The sequence below is a fragment of the Macroventuria anomochaeta genome, assembly GCF_010093625.1.
Source record: "Macroventuria anomochaeta strain CBS 525.71 unplaced genomic scaffold BU25scaffold_47, whole genome shotgun sequence".
In the NCBI taxonomy this organism is placed as follows: Eukaryota; Fungi; Ascomycota; class Dothideomycetes; order Pleosporales; family Didymellaceae; genus Macroventuria; species Macroventuria anomochaeta.
The window spans coordinates 174,293-198,686 of record NW_022985408.1 but is presented as its reverse complement, the minus strand read 5'-3'; the positions used below and the strand labels follow the sequence as shown (position 1 = coordinate 198,686).

General features: G+C 52.8%; 10 protein-coding genes across 10 annotated transcripts; 6 read left to right on the top strand and 4 right to left on the bottom strand.

Annotated features, from left to right (window-relative positions):
* The first annotated feature begins 2,049 nt into the window (after window positions 1–2,049).
* BU25DRAFT_217165 (uncharacterized protein) lies at window positions 2,050–3,803 on the top strand. The gene is made up of 3 exons (XM_033701268.1): window positions 2,050–2,362; window positions 2,415–2,970; window positions 3,022–3,803. The coding sequence occupies exons 1-3, from the start codon at window positions 2,294–2,296 to the stop codon at window positions 3,786–3,788; spliced, it is 1,392 nt and encodes a 463-aa protein (XP_033556375.1). The 5' UTR covers window positions 2,050–2,293; the 3' UTR covers window positions 3,789–3,803.
* Window positions 3,804–7,189: 3,386 nt separating this feature from the next.
* BU25DRAFT_217087 (uncharacterized protein) lies at window positions 7,190–8,423 on the bottom strand. The gene is made up of 3 exons (XM_033701266.1): window positions 8,099–8,423; window positions 7,439–8,051; window positions 7,190–7,391 (listed from the first exon to the last, which is right to left on the bottom strand). Exons 1-2 carry the CDS (start codon window positions 8,137–8,139, stop codon window positions 7,469–7,471), a joined length of 624 nt encoding a protein of 207 aa, XP_033556374.1. The 5' UTR covers window positions 8,140–8,423; the 3' UTR covers window positions 7,190–7,391; window positions 7,439–7,468.
* Window positions 8,127–8,586, bottom strand: BU25DRAFT_217320 (uncharacterized protein). The gene has a single exon (XM_033701270.1). It carries the CDS (start codon window positions 8,464–8,466, stop codon window positions 8,218–8,220), a length of 249 nt encoding a protein of 82 aa, XP_033556373.1. The 5' UTR covers window positions 8,467–8,586; the 3' UTR covers window positions 8,127–8,217.
* Window positions 8,587–9,700: 1,114 nt separating this feature from the next.
* Window positions 9,701–11,974, top strand: BU25DRAFT_378399 (ARM repeat-containing protein; the record flags this gene model as incomplete). Its single annotated transcript, XM_033704173.1, has 3 exons — window positions 9,701–10,070; window positions 10,123–10,480; window positions 10,531–11,974. Exons 1-3 carry the CDS (start codon window positions 9,722–9,724, stop codon window positions 11,972–11,974), a joined length of 2,151 nt encoding a protein of 716 aa, XP_033556372.1. The 5' UTR covers window positions 9,701–9,721.
* A 29-nt stretch (window positions 11,975–12,003) lies between these two features.
* BU25DRAFT_415525 (acid phosphatase/Vanadium-dependent haloperoxidase) lies at window positions 12,004–14,015 on the bottom strand. Its single transcript, XM_033707558.1, has 3 exons — window positions 13,652–14,015; window positions 12,995–13,527; window positions 12,004–12,943 (listed from the first exon to the last, which is right to left on the bottom strand). The coding sequence occupies exons 1-3, from the start codon at window positions 13,726–13,728 to the stop codon at window positions 12,228–12,230; spliced, it is 1,326 nt and encodes a 441-aa protein (XP_033556371.1). The 5' UTR covers window positions 13,729–14,015; the 3' UTR covers window positions 12,004–12,227.
* A 461-nt stretch (window positions 14,016–14,476) lies between these two features.
* Window positions 14,477–15,148, top strand: BU25DRAFT_352760 (uncharacterized protein; the record flags this gene model as incomplete). Its single annotated transcript, XM_033703422.1, has 1 exon — window positions 14,477–15,148. The coding sequence occupies one exon, from the start codon at window positions 14,477–14,479 to the stop codon at window positions 15,146–15,148; it is 672 nt and encodes a 223-aa protein (XP_033556370.1).
* A 54-nt stretch (window positions 15,149–15,202) lies between these two features.
* On the top strand, window positions 15,203–15,793 carry BU25DRAFT_217077 (uncharacterized protein). Its single transcript, XM_033701265.1, has one exon. The coding sequence runs from the start codon at window positions 15,304–15,306 to the stop codon at window positions 15,736–15,738; it is 435 nt and encodes a 144-aa protein (XP_033556369.1). The 5' UTR covers window positions 15,203–15,303; the 3' UTR covers window positions 15,739–15,793.
* Window positions 15,794–18,074: 2,281 nt separating this feature from the next.
* Window positions 18,075–19,288, top strand: BU25DRAFT_415522 (uncharacterized protein). Its single transcript, XM_033707557.1, has 2 exons — window positions 18,075–18,282; window positions 18,332–19,288. Exons 1-2 carry the CDS (start codon window positions 18,208–18,210, stop codon window positions 19,205–19,207), a joined length of 951 nt encoding a protein of 316 aa, XP_033556368.1. The 5' UTR covers window positions 18,075–18,207; the 3' UTR covers window positions 19,208–19,288.
* Window positions 19,289–19,368: 80 nt separating this feature from the next.
* Window positions 19,369–19,758, bottom strand: BU25DRAFT_352792 (uncharacterized protein; the record flags this gene model as incomplete). The annotated part of the gene is made up of 1 exon (XM_033703425.1): window positions 19,369–19,758. A coding segment is annotated over one exon (390 nt), but the record flags the coding sequence as incomplete, so codon positions are not given.
* A 1,273-nt stretch (window positions 19,759–21,031) lies between these two features.
* On the top strand, window positions 21,032–22,935 carry BU25DRAFT_435075 (uncharacterized protein; the record flags this gene model as incomplete). Its single annotated transcript, XM_033708892.1, has 3 exons — window positions 21,032–21,665; window positions 21,712–22,178; window positions 22,231–22,935. The coding sequence occupies 3 exons, from the start codon at window positions 21,032–21,034 to the stop codon at window positions 22,933–22,935; spliced, it is 1,806 nt and encodes a 601-aa protein (XP_033556366.1).
* Window positions 22,936–24,394: the final 1,459 nt, after the last annotated feature.

The window sequence follows — 24,394 nt, the reverse complement described above, 5'->3', positions numbered from 1 at the left end:
ACACCAGATCCAAATCATGAAGTCGTCAGAGCTCGGTTTCTACGGGCCGGCAGAACAGCTCTGGCGCCTGGCAAGCGAAGGACTGCATGGAAGAATCTGCTACTTCGCAGAAGCTCGACGCAAACTAGGATTCAGAGTGCTGCAAGGCGTCCACTAGCTGGATCGAAAGTCTGACTTCGCTGGATGCGTTGTCCAATCCATACCATTTTTGGGAGCTGCCGCTAGTATTGGAAATGCGGGACCTCAGTCATATCGAAAAATGTCTCCCGAAACCCAAATCCGTGGGCAATGCATTGCCTCTCTCGAGTGGGTGCAGCTGAAGCGGTGTGTGCTGGGTTTGTAGCAGTTACACAAATGTTGTGCTCGGTGGCATCAATATCGGTTCTCATGCGGTAGCATGGACAGCAAGGCCGTCATGCTGGGCTTCCATCATGGTGGAGAAGGTTGCAAGTCCTGCACACTTGCATCGCGATGGCGGAGTGGGACACGGGTGGCATCGTAACCGGCAAACCGTCCTGTAGTCTGCTGTACATGACTCTCTGGTATCTTAGGTAAGAGCTATGAAACCTTCTTCTCCCAGACAGCAAACGGCGCAACGGGTCCTCTCCATGTATTGGACCATGTGGATGCGGAGTGTTTTGGGTCTCTCGCTTGGGGAGATGTTAGTGAGTGAGTGGGAAATTGCACGCCTGATTGTTGAGAGTGACGATGGGCCGTAGTGGCTGATGAGAGCCCTCCTTTGCGAGGAGCAGAATAGTTGCGTCATTTGGCACTGCACTGAGCGCAAACCCGTATAACTCTACCTAGTGGTCGTCCTAGTAATGAGAATTTGCGCACATTTTGCAGTTCGCAATAGCTATAAAGATGATAACAGCCAGTGCGTCCAAGAACACGAAGCATTCTGTGACGACTGCCAGACAAGCTGCCAGTGATCTACACAGTCACGAAACACCCTGCTGCCGGAGGCCTCCAAGAATAGTGAATGGCTCGGAGATTCTTTTTTGCGTGGTGAAAGGATTGGAGCAGCGTGATTGGGATCTTGGGGGAACCCTTGCGGGTGAGCTGGTCTAACGCTGCCCGTCCAGAAACAAGGCAGAGGCGTTCGCTACGGCTGGGCACACCAGGGGCTCTTCGGGACCTGTTCTTCATTGCGGCTGCCATCAGCCCTCAAGAGAAGACAGCGCTCGGTGACTGTGGTGGACGCGCTGAGAATGCATTGTCACACAGCGTGCTCTTCACGAGGCCAGCTCCAAATGTCCATTGTTCGCCTGCTGTTGCATTATTGGCCAGCCATCGCCCCACGCATTGCAACTTGGGCCCGTATTCCTCGACGCCCACCGTGCCGATCCACAGTCTGTCGAGTTCCAACAGTCGCGCCATCGTCACTTTCTATTTCGGGGCGCCAGTTTTGCCGTGTCGCCGTCACCAGTGCATGCATCTACCCCTGTCATGAGCGCAACCCCTGCCGCCCTTGCGGTGGCGCGAAGCCAGCAGACGGGATGCAGGCATGGCACGAAGGAGCGCGCCTTGGAAGCGCAAGGATGCAGAACTTTGCCCTCCACAGCAAAGTATCGTCGTTTCCTGCGCATCGGCGGCGGGTCCTAGTTAGGCGCAGATCTCCTCTGCAATATAACTCACCTCTTCTCCATGCTCTCGCGCTTGCTGTAATCGACCCTCAAGACCATCCCCTACCGACGACCCCAGGAACCACTCTTGGAAGTCACTCTCCCCAAAGCCAAAAGACGTGCACGAGGTTTCTGCGTGCTGCTACCTGGCTGGTTGTACATATTTGTATGATTTACTAGTGACACCCGTTCCCTCGCTGCCAACTGGACGTTCCACACTCGTTTCCACTACCGCTGCTCTCCCAAGGGTCGACCTCAAAACCCCGCGTTGTACCCCAGCGTGGCCTGAACAACCTCACCCGTCCTCCCACGCTCCCTCTCCTGGATTCTTTTCACTCGCTACCTGCCGTTACTGGACATTGTTCGGACCGGGCCCCGTAGGACCAAATCTGATACTCCCACGATCATCAATACAATCACTACCCAAGACCCCTTTGACCTGTCTCTCGCCGACCTGCGTTGAGATAGCTGCCAGCCTCCTCGTCATTGAGAAGGGGACCGTCATTGTCTTGCATATTCTCTTGTTTGGTGCTTTGTTGCTAGCGTTGTTCCTGCCGAGCATCGACGTCTTGTTGCACCTTCCTGGATCTCGCAAATCCTGTTTACAAGTGCGACCACCCGCTATTCTTACCCTGAGCACCTAATTTCGCATTACTACAATCGTCAAAATGGCTTTCGGGCAATCAGACGGCAATGAGTTCTTCAGCTCGTGGGCATTGTGGCAGAAGATGACCTTTGTGAGTGGCTGCGGTAGCGAACGATAAAGGGACCATCGCTGACATCATCCAGGTATTGGCTTGTGGAATCGTAGTCACAATCTTCCTTGGTTTCTGCAAACTTTGGTATGACCGCAGCAAGATTCGCAAGTACAGCAAGGTCGAAAAGGGAAAGAAGGCGGCGACGCCGGAAATGCTCGAGTCGCAGCCTGTACAGCAGGTGCATGCAGAGGAGATGAAGGATGACATTCCCTTCGGTGTCCGCGCCATTGAGAGTGGAATTGAGGTTGACGGTGTCTGGATTTCGCGCTCCAACACGCCCGTTGGTAGCAGCCGTGCCTCGATAATCTCCGAGAACAGGCTGCCTCGCAGCTTCAACAACTCTGCCCTCGAGCTTCCTCAGATGTCGTACGCTTCGAGCCGTGGTAGTTCTGCCGCGCCCAGCTCCTTTGACCGCGCCGTTTCTGCTGAGAGGCTTCCTACCAACGACTCCCGTTCAGGATCGCCGCCCAACCAGGTCTACCAGAGCCGACCTGGCCCTTCGTCTGCCCGCTACAGCCAGTCCAACCTCGCTCGCAACTCGGCCGCACTGCAGAACCTCGAACAGGCCCGCTCAGGACCTCCTTCTCGTGAGTCTTGACAGTGACTGAACGCCCAAGAATATGCTAACACATTGACAGCCCGCAATGGTCAGTCTGGAGAGTCCAGTGGCTCCTCCAAGAAGTCTAGCCGCCGCACCAGTGATGAGTCTGATTACATGGCTATTGGACAAGACGTTCGCGCATACGAGACAGCATACATGAGGCCCGCCTCTGGCCTGAGCCCCATTGACCCCCGCACCGACCTTGATCTCCTCCAAAGCCACCGCATGTCCCACGTCGCCGAGACTGGCCAGCTCACACCACGAGTTCGTAGACCAGGTAATAGCGGCGAGTGGGCCAGCGTGGCGGATAACCAGGTTGCTACGCACAATGGTGTTAACTATTTCATGCCTCAGAAGACTTCTTCTCCTCCTCTGCCTCCTATCGTCGATCCGCAAGAAGATGCCGCAGGCTACGCGTCCAGTCATGTCCCGGCCTCACAGCCCCAGGACCAGTACCAGAGCCAGACTAGCCAGGGCGTCCCGCTACAGGAGTCGTACGCACCGAACGCTCCCTACTACCCTGACACATACCAAGTCCGCGGCCCCCAGCACCAGTTGTCGTACGATGAGGTTCCATACGAAGTTCAGACAATGCAGAACAACCAGCGTCCTGAGTCCCAGGTCCTCCGCAGCGTCAACCCTGGCTTTCAAGTGCTGAAGCCAGGCACATTTGCCCCGCCATCCCCAGAAGCGATGGAGATGACAGACAGGAGCGAGAGGAGACAATCCACCGGAAGGAAGCTCCAGAAGAAGCGCCGCTCGTCTGGGGAATCAAGGAAATCTGCCTTCACAGAGCAGGTCTAAATCCCTTGCTTTGACAACATGTCGTTGTCTTAGCACGTCCCACGGCGCTGGGTCATTGCGTACACGTCGCGACCGCCATCCTGGGTCTTACGGCTTTGTACAACCTTCATGGATCGACATTCTGCGCTAGGTCTCAGAATGCGTTGGCACCTATCACTGTATTGGAGTTTCTGAGCGTCTTTCATCATGTACCAACTGGATCTTGGGGCTATTCTGGCATTCTGATGGACTGCATGTACGTTGGCGAGACCATCACTGTCAACGATCGCGCACTGGACTGCCGCACAAAAGGGGCACAGAGGCTGCACCCACTCATTATCTACGGTGTTATAGAGCATACACTGGTTTAATGACGATATAATGATGAGTACATAGCCGTTCCATCATCGGCACAAGAATGCACACCACATCTACCCGCATCTGAAACTCTCTTACTGCAAGTGAATTCTTCCCAGCCGACATTGTGCAACACTAGTCTTCATGCTAACATCGAACTGCACTGTCGTGCACAAACATGAAACAAAGATTTGAGTTCCAGGATCGACCTTTTGGTTCTCTCACCATACCCCGACAAGCTACCATAAGCCTACTTAGCACCATCCCGCGCCATCTCACAGCACCTTGTCATCTTCGCATGATGTCGGAATAATTGCCAAGTAGCAAGGCAGAAATAAGGTTCTGCGCCCATTGGTGACAAGCCCTGTTGCGTTCTGACCGATGTCAGAGCGGATCCATGGGTCAAGTCAGCACTTGTGGAAAGCTGCTGCTGGGCCGTTCGACGGTGCGCCGTTCCCACGAATCAATTGCAACTGCTGGAGTTTTCAACCATTCAGAGTTGATTAGGGTGTGCTCGTTCCTGGAGGCGTCTTTTTTGCCGGCGGTGCTTGGGCGAAGTTTGATCCTGGTCGAGGCTAGGAGAGGCTATTGTTGAAAGGGGAAGGTGAGTGTTTGTGATTGGCCGATCGTACGGGGAAGTCTTCAGTCTTGTCAGGCATTTTTTGAATGCCTGAGGGCTGAACATGATTGTGTTTATTGCCATGCTTTTGCTGGCAGCCTGACGTGCAAGGCTCGCTGGCGAACAGCGAGAGCGGCATTGAGGCGTGGTCTCGTCCCAGACGGCGACAGGCGAGCAGCGAACGGATGGGAAGGCACGCCCGCGACCGCGGCGATCAGACTTGACTCGAAACAAGGCACAGGCACTGACGGAAGCCACGGCAAGGCACGCGTGGTATAGTTCGCTGGGTCCGCCCGCGACTCAACATCTCCACACTTGTACGCGCCAAGACTCACCATTTCTCTGGCCCCATCGACAATCGATAAAGAAGTTTGCCTAACGTTCGGCTTCTGGAACTCTTTTTTTCCTGCTTTTCGTGCATTTTGAAAGCCGGATTGCGAACAGACCCTGTGGCGCTTGAACTTGCCAGCCGTCTATCGATAATTTGTGTGGCGCGTTCATGTGGAGATGAAGCATCAAATCCAGCATAGAAGACTTCACAGCATCTTGGCAGGCGTAAGGTTGAGTAAGTTTTGTGCAACCTGGGCGCCCGCGTGCTTACACCCGCTTGCTACATGCGAAGCGAGGGTGAGTTCAGAAATTGCTGTCAGCGGGCTGAAGTGCAGCCTTGCTCACCGATGCATGTACCGGTACCGACCGAACACATGCGGCCTTGCCTAGGTACGAGAAGGAAGCTGGGCATGCTGTATCGAGGGTCTTTCACGTCTAGAAGTTGTGAGTAAGCTGAGCCTTGCTCGATCTGCGCAGGCGGTGCAGTCCTTCACAGCTTATGTTCAGGTCTGGATTTCATATGCATATGCAAGTACCATGTTCAAAGACATGTACCGACATGTAGTCAATAGGGCGAATGCTCAATCTAGCTTTGAGAATGATCTCATCACGACAAGCTAGGTCTCTCGCAGGCCTTGCACCGCGAGGCTTGCATCTCCGTGCCTGTTCGAGCAAGGCAGCAGCTTTGCCTGCACAGCTCTCTGCATCTCGAGCATGGAAGAGGCAAAAGAGGGGTACGTGCGTTGTCAAAGCGAGGCGCTGATGTTGAAGGTGAGGCAAGGTGGGTTGAAAAGGTACTGCCGTGCCTGCATCTACATTGCATCAAGCGTCAGGGCGAGCAGGCCTGCATACACTTATAGTACATGTATAAGTGGGTCGAGTACCCAGTCAGTCAGTGTTGTTAGTAGTGCCGCGCAGGCGTATCGTGACGACAACACGAAGAAGATCGCGCTCGCTTCCATAAGATCCCGCAGGCAAGCGCTGTCGATTTTCGTTCGGGATGCCGGGGACGAGGACGAGGACGACAAGGAAGGCTGTATCGACACCCGTGAGGCGTGAGGGTGATACAGAGTGCAATTTGCGTGTAAGCTAAGCCATGGGCCGGGGGTTTGCGGGATCTGATGTTGGCTCCGCGGCGTGGAACAAAAAGGACTCCCAGTGCACTGGGTCGAGGAATAGGACATGTAAAGTCTTCTAGAATGTCTGTTGGGCGTCTTTGTAAAGGCATGATGGAAGCGATTTTGGGCGTCGAATGGTGATGGAGCCTTTCATCACACTATGAGCTTTCGAGCGGAATTTCTGGGCTGCTTTTGAAGGCATCACAATGCAATTTCCTTCGCTGTTTAAGATTGGGAATAAGCCTGGGAGGTTGTTATGTTGGGGTTGTTTGGCAGATATAAGCTAAGAGATCCGTCTGTGGCATACGGTGGGAACAGATCGATGCATCGGTCAACGATAAGAAGAAAAGCACCCTCCAGTGTGCTAAAAACGATGGTGTGAACGGAATCGATTAAGAGAAGAGCTTCTGGGTGCTGAAGAACGATGCGCTGGTGAAGGATCGAGCGATGGTGTTTAGAAGGACAGTGAATTATTAAGCTACCGAAATCATACAGCAACTCCATGAGACGTGCAGCTAACACTGTCGCATTTGAGATCGATAACAAGGATCGTGTAAACCAAAGGAGTGGTTTGCCATTCGTAACAGACAGCTCGCTGACATCCCAATGTGCCTTGTGTCCGAGTCATCATCTTTGATGCTCGATCAAATTAAGTCCGTCTCTTACTCCGAGCTCTTAGACTCACCACCGCCCTGGCCCTTTCCACCTTGACCTTGGCCACCGCCTTGTCCCTTGCCGTGACCTCCCTGACCGCCCCAACCATAGCCCTGGTAGTTGCCAAATTCGTTGCTGTCAGACTGACCTTCTCCCTTCTGCTGGTCTCCGCCCTGACCCTTTCTACCGCCTTGTTGACCTCCTCCTTGACCCTTTCCGTTGCCTCCCTGGCCCCAACCGCCCTGGCCCTTTCCATTACCGCCTCCTTGACCTTCTCCTTGGCCACCGCCCTGTCCTCCTCGTCCCTTACCGCCACCCTGACCACCACCCTCGCCGCCCTGAGCAGTAGGCTTGGGCTTGCCGCCAGCACCTGGCTCGGCGGCGGAGGGCTTAGGTTGACCACCAGAGGCAGAAACGGATGGCTGTCCACCAGAAGCAGATAGAACAGCACCGGACTGGCTCGCGGAAGGAGCGGGGCGAACCGAGATCACAAAGGAGATGGCAGCCGAGGACTGGCCAGGTGTTGGAACCGGAAGAACTGGGTATCTAATGACAGTCAGTCTTACTCTGGAGGTATCAAGGAAACTACGTACCCTGAAGACTGCGAAGCTACAGCAGAAGACCTAGAAGCGGTAGGATTTGACCTGCTGGCAACTGGGCTCGAAGAAGAGCCTGATGGTCTCCCAGCTGGGTAGAAGCAGACGCAGCGGGAGTAGACTTGCTAGCAGCCGGGGTTGACTTGCTGACAGCAGGGGTGGAATTACCACCAGCAGGTGATGACCTGCTAGCAGCAGGAGTAGAGTTACCGCCAGTAGGTGTCGACTTGCTGGTAATAGGCGTGGGCTTGCTAGTAGCTGAGGTCGAAGCTGAGTAACCACCTGAGGGTCGACCTCCAGCGGGAGTTGACGCTGAAGCAGCGGGAGTAGAGCTACCGCCAGCGGGTGTCGAAGTAAGGTATCCGCCCGAGGGTTTACCTCCAGAAGGTCTACCTCCAGCTCGCGTTGACTCAGGTGCAGCAGGAGTGCTGTTGCCACCAGCTGGAATTGAAGCTGGTGCTCCACCTGAAGGCTTTCCAGCACCTCCTGAGGGCTGCCCTGACTGCTCTGGCAGGCCCTGAGGGTAACCATTGCCATGAGGCTTCCACCCGCCATATGACTCTGTGTCGGGAGAGCCGACATCTTTGGAGTCATCTGGCTTGGTACGGCACTGTAGATGTTAGTGAATGGTCAGTTGGAGGCAGTCAATGAACTGACTTAGCAAAGCTAATAATGCAGAGTGCGGTTGCGAGCTTCATATTGGCGGCTTTAGCTCAAGAACGAATGTGTGAATGTGGATGAGTGTTGATGGAGCTTTGAGGACCTCCAGAGCCTCCTTATATAGGTGGATTTCGAACCTTCGAATGGTCAATGCCAACCATGACGCTGTTGACGATGGAGATGCCGACACTACACGGCTCAAGCATCCATTTCCCCCAGAACCATGCTGGCGCCCCAAAAGTAGTCTTCAGAATCCGCCTTTTACGTGTTCGTCTGTCCGGGCTCAAAGATGGAGAGTGTGGAGATCTGCGCGGATGCGAATGGTCAATTTCGTCGTGTAGGCGCTGCGACGAACACTCGGACATATGTTAGAGGAGACCCGTAGTGTAACTTTGGGCCCTGTCAGTAGAGAAGTCACTCTGAAGTTCAAAAGTGGTGTTGCAATCTAGAGTCACTCTGCAGCCTTATGACGATGCTGTGCTGAGTGCTAACTGGAGCTGAGCCTAGGCCAGACGCCGACTGGTGATGTGCTCTCAACAGTCAAGATCGTTAATTCAAATTTACTCGCGGAGCAAAATTGGAACCAATTGCAGTCTGTCGTGACAAATGTCTGTGAAAGCTCCCATTTTCGAAAAGATTCTAATCCACAGGTTATCGGTATGGACTGTAAACCGCAACGCCGTCCAAGAACGTCATTCGTCGCGTTCAGAGCGGGCAAAAGTGAAACATGATCCCAGAAACTTCCCTGATAGTCTTGAAAAATGGCTTTGATGAGGATTGATGCAAGATGGTTGACAATGCAAGGCTACGGCTTGGTCTTGCAGCGAATTAGGCAGGCACTGCATGCCGGGACGATCGTACCTGGAAACACAAGTGAGTGTACCTGTTGAATCTGTTACCTAATTGCTAGAAACCAGGGAGTTATGTGGACAGCTGAACTCCGGAGACGCATGCGTAGTGCGGCGGATAGTGACGATCTTGATGTTCCAAAGCTCCGGAATGCACCATGCATGGAGGACGCGGCCTCGCAGCGGGAGCTAATGCGTCAACGTCGACGACATCAAATACGGCGACCTCAGGAACGTGCCGTCGGATGAGATGCTGACTTGCCGAGCATCCACAGTCGAGACATAAGCAAGATGTTGCTCCCATGCATTCCCCGCATTCGAGGTAGATCGAGGTGACGCTGGTGACAAGGAAGTGGCTGTGAGCAGATCAAAGAAGCAACCAGCCTCGACACTGCTCTTTCAGCCTTGGGGTCTAGAAAGCCGCAAGCGCAGCCGGTGGAGGAGGGTGTAAACGACCAGGCGGAAGAAGTGTGCCCTCAGTAGGTATCTGCTAGCGGACGGAGTATAGGTGTTTGGAAAGCTCGAGTATTGGTTATCAATCTCTGTGTTCGGGACCAAGATATCAGCCAGTCTTCTGTAGTAATTTGAAACGAATGCGATAACAGAACACTGCTCTGATGCTGTATTGGGGGTGGTTGATAGATAGAGATGCTGCCCCACATGTGCCCTCACTAGCGTCGCCAAGCGGAGCGGACCCACCGAAAAGTTCAGATCAGATCGCTGTTCGAGGTGTGAGCTTTGCACAACGGCGAATTTACAGCAACGCAACACAATGGCCGGAATTAAGCGCGAATCTACGGCTGCTGCCGCGCCTGCGAAAAGCAAAAAGGACAAGTCAGAGAAGAAATCGTCAATGAGCGATTCCAAGCATGCTGTAAAGCCTGCGAAGAAGAGCAAAAAGGTCGCTGAAGATCTCGAAGAATCGGATACCAGCGAGCAGGAGAACGGTTACAACGGCTTTTCTGCGAACCCAGACGTTGAAATGGCAGATGGCGATTCGGAGGAGCAGCCAAAGTCTAAGACGCAGAAGCGCAAAGCGGAGGATGGGCCCACAGAGAAGAAGAAGAAGTCTAAGTACGAGACACCGAAGGAGATCTCTTCCAAGCTTGCCGATATGCATGGTAGGTACCCGGCTTTCTGTGTAATTCTGGACCCCAACTAATCAACTCATAGCCAGCAACTCCCGCGAAGCACACGCAAAGCAGAAGGCCCTCGCCAAAGAACGAAAGAACGCTAAGCCCAACGCCGACGTTATCGAGCGATCCAAGAAGCTGTGGGAGAAGTTGCGTCTGAAGTCGCACGTCGAGAAGGATGAGAGGAAAGAGCTCATCAAAGAGCTGTTCGAGATCATTACTGGCCGAGTGAAGGATTTTGTGTTCAAGCACGACTCCGTACGCGTCATTCAGACAGCAATCAAGTACTCGACCATGGAACAAAGGAGGATGATTGCGCGCGAACTGAAGGGCGAGTTCAAAGTCTTGTCTGAGGGCAAGTACTCGAAGTTTTTGATCGCCAAGTTGGTCGAGAAGGGGTGAGTACACTGGTTACATGGCGTAGCTACAGTGACTAACGACGTTATAGTGACCCCGAGATTCGTGATCTCATCATTACCGAGTTCTACGGACACGTCAAGCGCATGATCAACCACCCCGAGGCAGCATGGATACTGGACGATATCTACAGAGCAGTTGCAACATCAGAGCAAAAGAACCGTCTTTTGCGTGAGTGGTATGGAGCAGAGTTCTCCATCAAGGGCCTTGGACCGCAAGGCACAGATACCGCCGACCTGGCCACCATCCTCGAGGAGTCGCCAGAGAAGAGGAAACCCATCATGAGCTATCTCGAGAACCAAATCAACTCGCTCATCCAGAAGAAGCTCAACGGCTTCACCATGCTGCACGATGCGATGTTGCAATACTTCCTGGTCTGCGAACCAGGCACAGAGCAAGCGAACGACTTCCTCGAGCACCTCAAGCCTGACCCAACACTGAAAGAAGGAGAGGAGGCCGACAATGTGGACTTGATGAAGAACCTTGCATTCACAAAGTCAGGTTCGCGACTCGTATCGCTTTGTTTTGCATACGGCTCAGCAAAGGACCGCAAGCTGTTCCTGCGACCATACAAGGACACCATCGAGACCATGGCATTCGACCAGCATGCGCACCACGTGCTTCTTGCCGCCTTGGCTGTCACCGACGACACCAAGCTCTCTTCGAAGTCGATATACAGTGAGCTCCTGCCCAGCAACGATGCCCTCCCAGAGAAGGTCCTTAACCTCTGCAATGACGCCCGCGCCCGTACCGTTCTCCTCTACCCCTTCGCCGCCGACGCCAAATGGTTCCTCGACGACAACACACGCGATCGTCTCACGGAGGTCTACACCATCCGCCAAACAACATCGAAGAAGGACCCCAACACGCGTCTGCAAGAGATCACAAAGAGCATCGAAGCGCCCCTGCTCAACGCCATCACCGCGCGTGCCGCTGACTTCGCATCCTTCACGTTTGGTCTGCAGTTCATGGGCGAGATCCTGGTCGGCGCGCCCGAAGTCGAGCCCAAGACACGCAAGGAGGCACTCAGCGAGGTTGCTCGCTTGTCGCAATCAATCCTCGACGCTTCGTTGCCCGCTAGCGCTGGAGACAACAAGGCCACCAGCCACGGCAAGAACATGCTGAAGACGCTCGTTCAGGGCGGCAAATTCGACCCCAAGACCAAGAAGGTCGTGCCTGTGACCCCAGCCCTTGGGTTCGCAGACATGCTGTGGGCAGAGATCAAGAACAACGTCATTGACTGGGCGACCGGCGAGGGCTCGTTTGTGATTGTTGCACTGACTGAGGCCGAGGGCTTCGAGAAGAAGAGCGAGGTGTTGAAGGCGCTGAAGAAGGATAGGAAGAAGCTGGAGGCTGCTGCTGGGCCGGCGAAGAGTAAGGATGATGTGAAGGGGAAGAAGGGGAAGAAGGGCGAGAAGAAGGATGATGCGCCGAGGGGCAATGCTGGTGCGAGGATATTGCTTGAGAAGCTGTAGTTATTACGCACTTTGGCATTGTACTGGAGTTTTCCTGATGGGACAAAAGCATCAATTTATGATACCCACTACTTCGGCCTGTCTTGTGCACATGACAAGAGCAGATTGAATGTTGAACATATTACTGATTGCCATCGTAGACTCACATGGTCTTTCTAAAAGATAGTCAACCAACTTGCTCGTCAAGTTTGCAGTAGTACAGAACAGCTAAAACTCAAAATCGTTTGTACAATCCCCCGCAGGAGGAACCAAGCTAAACGACATGCGCACCCTGGGCATGCGACACATATATCGGCTGACCCGCCGCTGTGCCATCGTTCCTGCCCCTCAAACCATCTCTCCTTTCCATCTCGATAATCCCGTCCTGGCTCGTCGCCTCCGCTGCATACCCCTGGTGATGTACACCATTCGTGTTCGGACCATTCCTCTGCGTCTCGCTCTTCCCCTGGCGACTCCATCCCTCAGTCCCAACGTAGCTTCCAACACCAACACCGATGCCCCAGGCGCGCTGATAGCTTCTGGGACCCCATGCCCAACCTGCTCCACGTGTGATGGGTAGGTGGTACCAGCGGAACGAGAACCAGGCCGTTGTGATACCAATCAAACTGCCGAAGAGCAGGTCGAAGCCAAAGTGCCTGAAGTCTGTGAATCGTGTGCTCGCAACATAGATTGCGGTTCCAACTGGTGTTAAGATCAAGACAAGCGTGTACACTGGCGGCGCGGCAGACTGATAGCGGATGGGCACTACGGCATCGTTCTCGGAGTAACCAGGAGCAGTGAGGCTCGACTCCTGTTTGTGGACGGGAAGGATCGATCGGTCGGTCGAGGCGCGCGACTTGAGATTCGAGGGCGTAATGGCGGAGGTGTATGCTGGGTTTGTGGAGAAGGGGCGGGGTGCGAGAAACGGAATTGCGACAGAGAACTTGGAAGCGAGGAAGAGTGTGAGGTAGAGCAGGCCAGCCCAAGAGACTACACAAGGTTAGCATTTGTGAGAAACACGTGTTCTAAGGTGAGGCATACAGCTGGCGTGTCCACTGGGGAAAGACTTGAATCCGTCTTTCATGATGTCCTCGTTCGTGTTCTGGCAGATGGCATCTGTAACCATAACCCATGCAGGATTCAGTTCATTGTCGCCAGCTCCGCCGCCAACATAGTTGCCGACGGCTGCCTGTGCGAGGCGACCAAGGTCTGGTCGGCAGCGAGACAGCAGATCTGGTCGCGGCTTTCCAAACAGGAGCTTCATGCCCTGGGTGACCATGAAAGCAGTCGCGAGAGACAACGCCAATCCCATCCAGCCTGTGTTCCATTCCCACAGCTTCCTTCTCCAGATGAGCAACTTCGGTGTGCCCCGGCTGGCTGTCGGTCCTGGTACGAAGATGATGCACACCAGGAAGATGATGGCCGCGGGAATCACGAGACCGATGACAGCCATGAGCCATGTTGGGATGGTTTCGTGTTCCTCGAAAGGGTAAGATATGTCGAGATTGACAGGGGAGAATGGTCGTTTGTAGGGCGTCAAGTACTCCCAACCTGCTCCAACGGCGGCGATGGCTCTGCGCAAATGTCAGTCGTGGTCCATTGTAGTCGTTTGGACATGCGCTGCTGGTCCATGGCTCTGTAGCGTCTGAACAAGGGTTTTGGGTGCAACAGAACATGTGCACGCGACAGTTGACTTACATTATGCAGATCCAATCGAAGATGTACGACAGTACCAGCCGTAATGACGGTACACTGAGGCCTGTGAAGGTCGGCATGACGGTTAAGTGTGCTGTGCAACCGTAACAAAGAAGGTTGAAAGACAGCAACGAAACGAGCACGCAAAGGATCCCAAGGTGCTTAAAGAGATGAGCGCATGGGGCTTGGCCAAACGCAATCAGGCTTGAAGGGCCGATCTGGGGTTATGTTTTGTTATAAGTGCTTGGTATGGTCGTCGTAGTCGCGCGGCGAAGTTGACGTGCCGCGCCTGCCAGATACAGAAAGGATGTTACAAGAACTGTAAGTGAGAAAGGGTCAGCTAGATTCAGGAAAGCATGATGGCGAGGTGTCAGCAAGTGATGAAGGGCACACGACCATCGCCAAGCACGCGTATTACGCTCGGCTGAGGCTGTGTCCCTGGCAGCTCTGTGTCGTTGACGCCGCTGGGCACGTCTCAGCTAGCCGCCCCGACGGCGTTGCATAGGCACAAGGAGAGCTGACCGCTGCGCCGTAGAGGCGCGGTTCCTTGCTATCTCAAGACTCTTTCTCAAGCTGATGAAGGTATAATTTGGAGCGCAACATCGCCAGCAACTGTTGATGACGATGAACGAGAACGAGATGATCGGCCCCGGGTAGAGCCCCTTGCCGGCGATGGCGGGGCTGGGCACAGCGACTAGAAATCTCCGCACACGTCATATCAAAACTTTTGGCGGCGGGCTTGTGAATGTGCGAAACACCGCAGCTGCCAACGAACTATACGGAGACCGAGTGGGAATACGCTCCTTACAACCCACCAACACACTCAATATGGCACTCCCTACACCGACCATCGATCTCCTGCTAAACCTCATCGACACGCGCCCCCAGTCCATCCTCCAGTCCCTCGCGCAGCACCCTCAGCTCGCCTCAGCCCGCGATGCACATGGCTACTCGCTTGTTCACGCCGCCGCCTCATACAACCAGCTGAGCGTCCTGCGCGAGCTGATCCAGAAGTACTCCGCAGATGTCAACATCCTCGACGAAGACGGCGAAACCGCACTGTTCGCGACAGAAAACACTGAAGTCGCAAAATGCTTGGTCGAGGAGCTGGGCGCAGACGTGAACATAAGTAATAGCGAGGGCAAGACAGCCGAGGAGAAGATTGGCGAAGAGGAGGGTGAGGGACATGAAGTGTACCAGTACTTGAGGAGTCTGAGGACGGGTGGTGAGCCGGCGAGCGTAGGAGTTGTGGCTACTGATGGTGTACACCCTCCTCCACCGCTACCGAATGGTGTGCAGATCAACATGGGTACCATGGCAGAGGACGCTGCTGGTGAGGCGCCAGATCCAGAGATCAGAAGGAGGATTGATGAGCTGGCGGCAAGAGAGGACTTCCAGACTGAGGAGGTGCAACAGCAGTTGAGGGAGCTCATCCAGGAGGTGGTCACTGGCATTGGTGCGGATCAGGGAGAGCGGAATGTCAGGCAGAGGGTAGATTGAAAGATCAAATAACTTCGCTCCAAATTCAAAGAGGAAGTAGCAGAACCCTGCAGGCTGCAAGAGATGGACGATTCACACTCTGGAAGTGGTCAAAGCTGCGAATGCATGCACTTTGGAACAGCATTTGAGGTACATGCAGACTCCGGAAGAGCCAGATGCGGCTGAGGCTTTGTGTATCCCTCGACCAGGACAATGACAACTGCATACCAAGATGCTATGTTGCGCCAAGGAAGAGCCAAAGCAACCTCTATGGGCACACACGACGTGCGTCTACAAGAGACACAAGGCTTTCTTCTGTATGTGTAGGTAGATTCCGTCAATGCTCTGTCGCAGATTATCTACAACCAGAGATTGAATCAAACGCCGTTATTGCTTGCAAGCAATCGTCATGCCGAGTAACGATTGCTACCAAAGCTTCCAAAAACTTTCTTGGTCTTCTCCCATCTGTTTTTTCGACGGTCTTTGTTGTGGTGGTGAAATGCTATGGACTGGTTCAGATCTTATCACCGTCTTCCCTCTCTCACGAACATAGCTCGCCAATTGAGCCCACACAGCGAAGTCGAGGAAGGTCTGGAATTCGGCCCCTCTGACAAACTTCGAAAGCTGGTAAATTCGCAGACCTGTCTCGCCGCTTTGCCGAGTTTGTCCAGATATTCGACTGGGCAAACTCCGTTTTTTGCTTCGAACCGTAGTGCCTCTTCTAAGCACGAAAGAAGCTGACTCCATTTACGGTCTGGATCAATACCGCTTGACTTGAAAATACCCAGTGCGCACGTGGCCCAATACTGCTCGCAATTGAATGCATCACGTCAGTAACGTTGAAAACGATGTCCTGAATTTGCCTCGTCGTGTGCGGTGAATTTAACACACGCCTGTAACTAAGAAATATCAGTACGGAAGCCACTTCAGTGACCAGATTCGCCAGCTCTCGGTCATCACCGTCAAACTCGTCAAGGCCATCTATCATGAGAAAGAATACCCTTGGTGATATAGGTGTACACAGTAGTCTGGAATGCGTGCCGCAGTTCGGACCAAGAGAAACGCTCTCGACCACACCCGAAAGCCGCAAATTGTCGCCATCGATATTCGGAAACTGTCAAAACTGTCTTTTTCGTTGACCAGTACGGAATGAAGAAGTGTTTGCAGAAGTCCCATACATGACATCTGCATGCTGGTTTCCGAGCTCCAGAAGAAGAAATCGGCCTTGACCAGTGGCCTACCCTGTGCTCATAATTGCAGCTCGCTAGACGTCCGACTATGCTGATAAAGATACTTCAACAGCGTACCCTTCCCAGAACCAGGTTTGCCTGTGATCCAGTACAGATCATCGTGGGCGGTACCTGCCAGCCATTGTGTGAAACTGTCCCAATCGCGAGATTGAGTCGGGCGCAGGGTATCTTCGAACATCCATCCGAACGTGTCCTGATGAGCTTTTGCAATCGTTTCGAAGCGTGTGGATAGATCAGAGAAGTACAGTCGGACCAGTACGATACCGGCAAACCTTGCTTTGGCATCGTGTTTCACCGATGATGACAAAAATTTAGAGAACTCTTCGATATCGCTCTCTTTAGTAGGCTGCCAATCACGATCTCGAAGCAGGGCGAGCAGTTCTGTCGTTTCCGTCTTGTTTCTTGATGGTCTAGTCCTCCATGTGCCCATTGAGGGACGTGCAATTTGTTCACTCACGTTAGATCAGTCATTGTAGTCAGGTTGGATCACATAACTTACCGGAGCGAAACGAGGAGAACAGTATCGATCTGCTTCTGATCATGTCAAGTCTCTCCGTCAACAGAAGCATCTCTCTCTGTTTTATCATTGCTCGCAACCCTTGGCTGAGGACACTTCTTGTGTCGCCATGCTTATTGAGCTTCACTCGGTCGAGCGTTGCGCGTAAGGTAGTCGCCAGTTCCTTACTTTCTTCGGCGAGGTCAAGTAGATGGTGGTCTGCATCGCTCAAATCCCGTCTGTCCACACCGGGTAGGATAGTAGAGGCTCCAAGCTGACTTAGAAGTTCACCGAGATTGATGGTCGCGTTTTTCAACAGTGTAGCCTCATCTGTCGTGCCCTCGGCGGACAGAGATCTCCCTAGACTTGGCGACAACATTGGCTGAGAGTCCCACGATTTGTATGACAGCTGAAGCGACTGAGAGCGCACTAAGAGGTTTCATGGTCTTAATTCGGTGGCGACAGAAGTCGAGATGTCCAGAGGTGTGAGAGTTCAAGCGTCCACACAAGGCTGAGATTGGAACCTGTGAGGTGCGGTCATGGCATATGTAAGCATCCTAAGTCAAGGCCAGCTGAATCACCTGCGCCTGCTCAAAGCCCTTATGTACAAGCTATATTTGGTCCCGAGATACACAGCCAGCCCGAGGGTGCGAAATGCCTTTGGCGAATAGCATCGGCTGCAGCATGAGCACACAAGGCATGAGAGCGATAATAATAAGCTGACAAGACCACAATTACTTTTTCAGGTCTTCTTTTCATAGGCTGAAGTATAAATAATCGGTTGTTGTGGGATTGCTTGATCAGGATATCGGTAGAAGGTGTGCGATAATGCAGCATTCTGTAAACGCCACCTATGTTCTGCCTTACCACAACGGGCAACTAGTTAGACGTGTCATAGACACAACTGTCAACTGCGACCTAGAATTCCTTGCGTTCTGGAAAGAGATCTTCATCTTCGTTGTGTGAGTGGATATGCAGCGCGTTTCGCTGTGTCGCAGGTTGAGCGGCTGCGCCTCGGTTGGCGGCAACGCTTCAGGGTCCACAAATTGCTGGCCAATTGCCGATCTATTGATCTGCAATTCACCCCTTGTTTTGCGCGACAACTTGCGCGATCCTTGCCTCGTGCGATTTGGCGAGCAATGCGCGCGCCTTAAATTAGGCGTGAGATATTTGCTGATGACTTCATAGAGAGCTGTGCGCTCCTTCCCTTCACGTTCACTTACATTCACTCTTTTCAGTCTCCTTTGGCGCGTCTGTGATCGCAACGCTTCTTCCACCTAAACGTCTTACTGCGTTATTTCAATTTGTATGCTATTCCACGATACCCACACACGATGTTTGACGCGCCTGGAAACTGCTCGTATATCCCTAAGGCGGTGCAGACTGATGCGGGAGTCGCGGGTGCTGGCGTAAGCTGCCTTTGCTTTGAACTTGAGGATTGTACTGACAATATTGTAGACCTTGCTCTCGTTCATCATCACGAACTTCATCTCCTTGTTCCTAAGCGCTATCATCATTCTTCTCGGCCTGCGCAAATCGACATCAGCGCCAGTATGCCGCAAGCTCCTACAGTCCTTCTCGGATCAGCAGATCATCACCGGCATTGGCATCCAGTCTATCGGCCTCGCCAAGATGCAGTCGATGGTGCCATACCACTTCTTCATCATCTGGCTCCTTTCGCTACTCTCGACGGCGACAAATCTCGCGACGCTTCTTGCTCTTGTCAACGACTTCAAACGTGACTGGGTCCTGAGATGGCTCAGGCAGTTCTTCATGCTCATCAACCTCTTCCTTGGTGTCTTGTCTGGAATCTTCATTCTTCAAACAGTACTGAAAAACCTCGAACCTCGACTGCCGATTGCCTGCGTGTGGGAAGTGGAAAGTCGCGGCAGCTCGTCCAACGCTGCGCTCAGTATTGCTGGGACCATCGCTGTGATCGCCGCCCAGGCCATCGTCTTCGTTTTGTCAACATGGTACCTGCACAGTCGCGCCAACCCGGCATGGCTCAAGTCCGTTCAGGTCGTAGGATTGTTCGCTCTCTTGGCCATGGGCATTGGAGCTACCATCCGTGTGATCATGGAGTCGCAAGCTTTTGGTAATCCGCCTGAAGCGCTGAACCTTCAGGGTCCAAGTGAGAAGTCCTGGAGCTACGGACAACTGCTCCCTCTGCTGCTACTGGTGATGCCGATTATCAGCACGATCGAAGTCATCCGAGGCGAAACCAGAATGCCGCCGAGCAGGGTGGACGACGACACGGCGCCGCTGTTCGTAAACGATATGGAGTTCCAGCCAAACCCTTTAGTTGGCAGCTCTAACAGTCTGTTCCGGAAGTGAGCGAAGCTGCTCCATCAGTAGGTCTCCTTCCAAAGAGTACGCTAGATACCCGTTACAATCAAAAGCATAGACGTGAAAACATTGAGAGGTGATTTAACATACTGTACATACCCTACTGATCTTACAGCCGCGATTGCATATCCCATAAAGCCCTCATCGAGTTACGTACGTCCACCCATGGCCTTCGCAGCCTGAACAATCGTCTTGAAGCACAATCCAACACCCACATACCAAATGCCCGTTCTCAGCGCCGTCGGCCCCTGTGTCTTGTGCGTAGCATACACAGTCATATATGCAATCCTCACAGCCAAAAAGTACGCCGTGAAGCCGGTCAGGTCCCCCTTCTTCAGCCCAGCGATGTTACCCAGGACGATAACTGCTGTGAAGAGCGGGAAGCTCTCCATGCTGTTGGTATGGCAGGCCTCCAGGCGCTCATACTTGGCGTACGTCTCCGCCGGTAGACGTGCTTTCAGCTTGGCTCTCAGGTCGGTGTTGCGCGGGTTGCGGTTGTCCCATGTGCAGATCTTGCCTTGTAATGCGACGTTGATGGCCTAGCCATGCGGGATCATGGCCAGGACTGAGGGGTTGTATGTTTCGAAAAAGGACGACATGATGTTCTTTGCTGCGAATCTTTTAAGATGAAGTCGTTTGTCTCCTTCGAATGTGGTGGTAATCGATGTTCAGAAGAGCAGACACGCGAACACGCTGCCTATGGTTGATACGAAGTCCCTCGGCACCATGATATCAGACCCAGAATGTCTGTTCTTCACATTAGCCTTCAAACCCATTCATCATTTGTCGACTTCCACTCACCACACTGACGCCAGTATTGTGACCAGTGTTTTAGACAGGAAGATGAGGATCGTGAGATATCTGACGATTGGGTGACAGGACGCGTTCTGGCAAGGCTAATCAAAAGTGGCTAGATACACGTCAGCTAACGCTCATTGGCCAATTTCGTTTTTCACACCAACATGTAGATGCTATAAGATCTTCGAACATACTTCGATAGATTCTCGAACGACTTCCGTGAGCAGGCTCTCCAACGACTCTGGGAGATGTGTTGATCGAGTCAGTGGCCTCAGTTACGGACAAGCTACACACCAGTATGAGTAGTAGCAGGAACAGGCGACCTGACAGCGTCCGGCTCATCGAGAGAAGCGGAGGTGAGATCTTGCATTTGTTTCCGACAGTTCCACGTACCCAACCTTACTTGTGAACGTTGCCTTTGCTCTTGCCATGGACGCCTTGGCATCACATTTCGCGGCATTGCCTTGTACGGGCATGGCGCCAGGCTCAAGCACGTTGGCCAGCGCTGTCCCACTGCTTACAGGGAGAGGAGCTAGATGAAATTGACGTGCCACGAGTCTTCAACAAGGAGAATTTCCCAGCAAAGAGAAGTTGTTGGTCACCCGTGCGAAGCTCCAGAGGCCTAGTCTCTTTGCAGGGAGAGAACAGCCAATGACGCGCAAGAGCTACCCGCACCTTCCCCAAGGTTCTTGATCCTACGCATCTAAACGTCTCTCCTACCACTTCTTTGATCTCCCAATACTTCACTGTCGACTCATCGGAACGTGACTTGCGGTCTCACTATGTCGCGCATCATAGCACAGTCGTCGCCGGTGCTTGCACGATGTGAGACCTGCCTGCCTGGAGGCGACGCGTGACCAACCACCTGAAGCCCACACGACACCTACACAGAAAACTCAGAGCACGAGCTCACGTCACAGATGCGTCCATGAAATTTGCCGCTTGGTAAATCTGACTGTTATAGCTCATCTACTTCTGAAATACTACCTGGCTGAATCCTTTGCTCTTCATAACATGGCGACTCCACTCCGCCCAGCGTCTCCTGCAGAGGATCTGCCGCAATACTACCAGGACTTGGGCGATACTGACATCACAGACTGCTTCCGGAACTTCGATCTCGAGAAGAATTTCGACCTCTTCGATCGGCAGACGCGGAACCCAAAGACCGCCAACTTTTGCTTGGATTTTGGTGAGGAGGAGGCGTTCTGTGCCTTCGATCTTGCTTCATTCTCGTACTCATGTCTTTTGAAATCACCACGGCCTCCACATCTTCATACGAGATGGATCAACATCTGGCAGCCATACAATCAAAAGGATACGCTCCGCCTGGTCGGTCAACACTACGATTTCTCACCGCGCTTGCTAGGTATGATGTGTAGTGATCCCGTACCTGCCCGCTCTGGAGCTTCAAGCATGGACAAGAGCGTCTCTACACTCCGGTCTCGATTGTCTCATCGCTCCAAGTATTCGAACTCAGGCAGCGAAAGGTCAAAGTCGGAATCAAACAAGGACACCATGGATTCAGAAGAGAGTGTTGGGATGACAGAACTGATGCACTCGACACAACTAGAGATGGTGCGCGATCTTACCCATTACCAGATCGTTGAGGATGTTTGGCATTGGTCCACGGTAGACTGGGGTCGTCGATGTAAATTCCACCAGAGGTATTGAGGCATCATATTGACAGTTCGCAGACCTTTGCCTAGGCTATAACACACTTCACAACGTGCGCAACAAGCAAACGCATCACAGCCGCCATCACGCACACCGACTCGACCGCGATCAAGATATACCGCATGGCAAGCGAGTGTGGAACTGGCTTCTTCTGTGCGAAGACAAGACGGTGATCTCTATCTCTGAGGATCCGTTTCCTTTCGCGAACGGCGAGGTGCACGGATGGGATTTAAGGATGCTATACACTGTCCGACGAAATTTGGTCAGCGTGTTTCGACAACTGACCAAGGCGCCAACGCCTCTAGCAGACGCTGCTCTTACTCAGCTACCAATCCGCCATCGCATCGGTCACAGTGAAGAAGAGACAGCCCATCGACCAACCGATACACCTGGTTTGCTATTCTACTACCTGTTCGAAGATTGGGGAACTACCTTTAGCCTCATATCACGTAGTGAAGAAGGCTACTCCGCGGAACTGGATCGTCTTGTAAGTTAGCCTACTTACCGATGACAGTGCGCTTAGAGCTGACTTTGTATAGCGTAAGGAGATGCTGGTCAAGGCAGACTTGACCCACGTCGATCAACTGCACCATATCGGATGTCAACTTGCAGTGCTGCGGCGTGTCTATCACAGCTACTCATTACTCATCGAGCGCATCCTGGAGAGACGAGAAGCTACACTAGCATCGCTGAAGAATTCACACGTCATCTCTAGCGCGGAATCGATGATATCGTCAGTGCACGGCACGGATTCCCCAAACCCACTGCTACCGGAACTCGCCAGTTCACTTGGTGTCTCAATCAGTTCGGCTGCTAGGGTACGTTTCGAAAGGCTCAAAGACCGCATTACTCTCTATGCTTTGAGCGAGATTCAGGAGTGCATCGACCAGAAGGATTCTTTAGTGATGATGAACTTCAACCTTATCGCTATCAAGGAGTCATTCAGTGTGGAACGACTGACGTGGGTCACGCTCGTTCTGGCGCAGATCACCATTCTCTTCACGCCTGTGACTCTGATGACTGGCTACTTCAGCATCCAGTTCAAAAACACCGAGTTTGAGGTCAAGAGTTACTGGTGGGCTTTTGCTATCACCTTGGGCCTCTCGCTACTGATGCTGTTCTTGTTCAGCTTCTTCAGTGGCACTCTGAACGGACACATCATCAAGAAGAGCTGGAGCCGAATGATGGTTGACATCAGCAAGCGATGGTGGGCGCATCGTAAAAAGAGGGGCAAGATGCTGTAGACGCAGGCAGCGATTCGCACCAATGGAGGTTCCAAAGGCCGATGACAATGTGAGTGTGCATTTAGGAGCGTTGCAGTTCCAAATTATGAACACAACCTTTCCCTATCGCAGACTCATGAACATGTTCCCAAATGCCATGTCTCTATGTTGACCGTTATCAGATTGGCGTTCCAGGTGCTCCAGTACTACAGTCCACTCGTTTCGTAGGGCTGCGTGGAGTTACACGGTTGCGTCTAAGACACTGTTCCACAATATCGCGCCAAATCCACTTCTCAGCACGACAAACAGTAAAGGACCTCTTCCTTTAATTTTTTGAGTCAATTACGCTACGTGCCACTTACGCCATTCTCCCTGTCTGCGGCGGCATCTCCATACCGTCAGTACAGGGAGTGCAACATAGGGGCACTTACATTCTGTTCATCGTCAGAAGATTTTCTGAGACACTGCGACAAGTGCTCACTGACGATACAGGATGCTCGAAAAAGCATTGCAAGTTCGCTTACTCGATAGGATCTTTTTATCTCATGAATTGTCATTGCTGCACCTTCTAGGAGGTGTTCGAGGATACTCGTGGCGAAGACGCTACATTGTTGACTACTCCGTACGATTCGGACCGACCTAGTCTATCTGATTCATATGGCATCGACGAAAGCATGCAGAGTGTCGCAGATCCTGTGAGGGACTGGTGAAAAGATTGCCGCCTCTTCCCATACGATGGCTCACCTGTTCAGTCTGTAGCCTTGGTTTGATATGCTTACTCTGGCTTCCAATTTCTGCGAACAGGTCCCTGTGCAAGACATCTTGGCTTGCTTACCGTTGAGCGGCTATGGCTTTGAGCGCTCATGACGACCAACAGGCTGAACTTGGTTCACTACTGCGACAGACTTACGTCACGTAAGAATAAAGGTTTCTGAGTGGCTGTTTCTATCTTGGTTGACAGAATTGACAGTTTGGTACATGTCCTGCAGGGCAACAACGTGGTGAACGGCCACTCACAATGCTGTCCGCCCTCATGAACCACGGTACTTACCTACTGTACGCATCAATGTACCAAGGTCAAGGGATCTGCACATTTTTACAACAACATCTACCGGAGAAGCCCAAGACCACGACGGCGGCAAAGACCCAAAATAGCCGGGCGACGTTTGAAGTTTCCCATTGTCACTGCGTCGCAAGAGAGCTTGGGGCATACGTCGATGCCACAAGCCTGCTACACTCGCATCTTGTTCCCTCGCCAGAAAATCCACACCATCTCGTCACGAGTAAAATTGTAGCAGTGTGGACCGCTGTAGAATACTGATAGCTACAGTAAACGATAACGTAGGACTATCGGGTCGATGGAATACTGTGCTGGATTGCTATCGAGCTAGGAGGAGACGACTATATACCTGACCTGTAACACACTAGTCCAGGGTAGTGGTCAGGGGTATAGTCAGACACTGTACGGACCAACCAATAC

Excerpts from the sequence above, each read along its gene's own strand:
- BU25DRAFT_415525 (XM_033707558.1), bottom strand. The coding sequence starts at position 13,728 with ATGCCGACCTTCACAGGCCTCAGTGTACCGTCATTACGGCTGGTACTG. Across the intron at positions 13,528-13,651 it reads TTCGATTGGATCTGCATAAT|AGCCATCGCCGCCGTTGGAG; the intron begins GTAAGTCAACTG and ends ACATTTGCGCAG. Across the intron at positions 12,944-12,994 it reads CCCCAGTGGACACGCCAGCT|TCTCTTGGGCTGGCCTGCTC; the intron begins GTATGCCTCACC and ends AACCTTGTGTAG.
- BU25DRAFT_217320 (XM_033701270.1), bottom strand. The coding sequence starts at position 8,466 with ATGTCCGAGTGTTCGTCGCAGCGCCTACACGACGAAATTGACCATTCG.
- BU25DRAFT_217165 (XM_033701268.1), top strand. The coding sequence starts at position 2,294 with ATGGCTTTCGGGCAATCAGACGGCAATGAGTTCTTCAGCTCGTGGGCA. Across the intron at positions 2,363-2,414 it reads TGTGGCAGAAGATGACCTTT|GTATTGGCTTGTGGAATCGT; the intron begins GTGAGTGGCTGC and ends GACATCATCCAG. Across the intron at positions 2,971-3,021 it reads CCGCTCAGGACCTCCTTCTC|CCCGCAATGGTCAGTCTGGA; the intron begins GTGAGTCTTGAC and ends ACACATTGACAG.
- BU25DRAFT_415522 (XM_033707557.1), top strand. The coding sequence starts at position 18,208 with ATGTTTGACGCGCCTGGAAACTGCTCGTATATCCCTAAGGCGGTGCAG. Across the intron at positions 18,283-18,331 it reads CGGGAGTCGCGGGTGCTGGC|ACCTTGCTCTCGTTCATCAT; the intron begins GTAAGCTGCCTT and ends ACAATATTGTAG.
- BU25DRAFT_217077 (XM_033701265.1), top strand. The coding sequence starts at position 15,304 with ATGCGGCTGAGGCTTTGTGTATCCCTCGACCAGGACAATGACAACTGC.
- BU25DRAFT_217087 (XM_033701266.1), bottom strand. The coding sequence starts at position 8,139 with ATGAAGCTCGCAACCGCACTCTGCATTATTAGCTTTGCTAA. Across the intron at positions 8,052-8,098 it reads TGCATTATTAGCTTTGCTAA|TGCCGTACCAAGCCAGATGA; the intron begins GTCAGTTCATTG and ends TAACATCTACAG.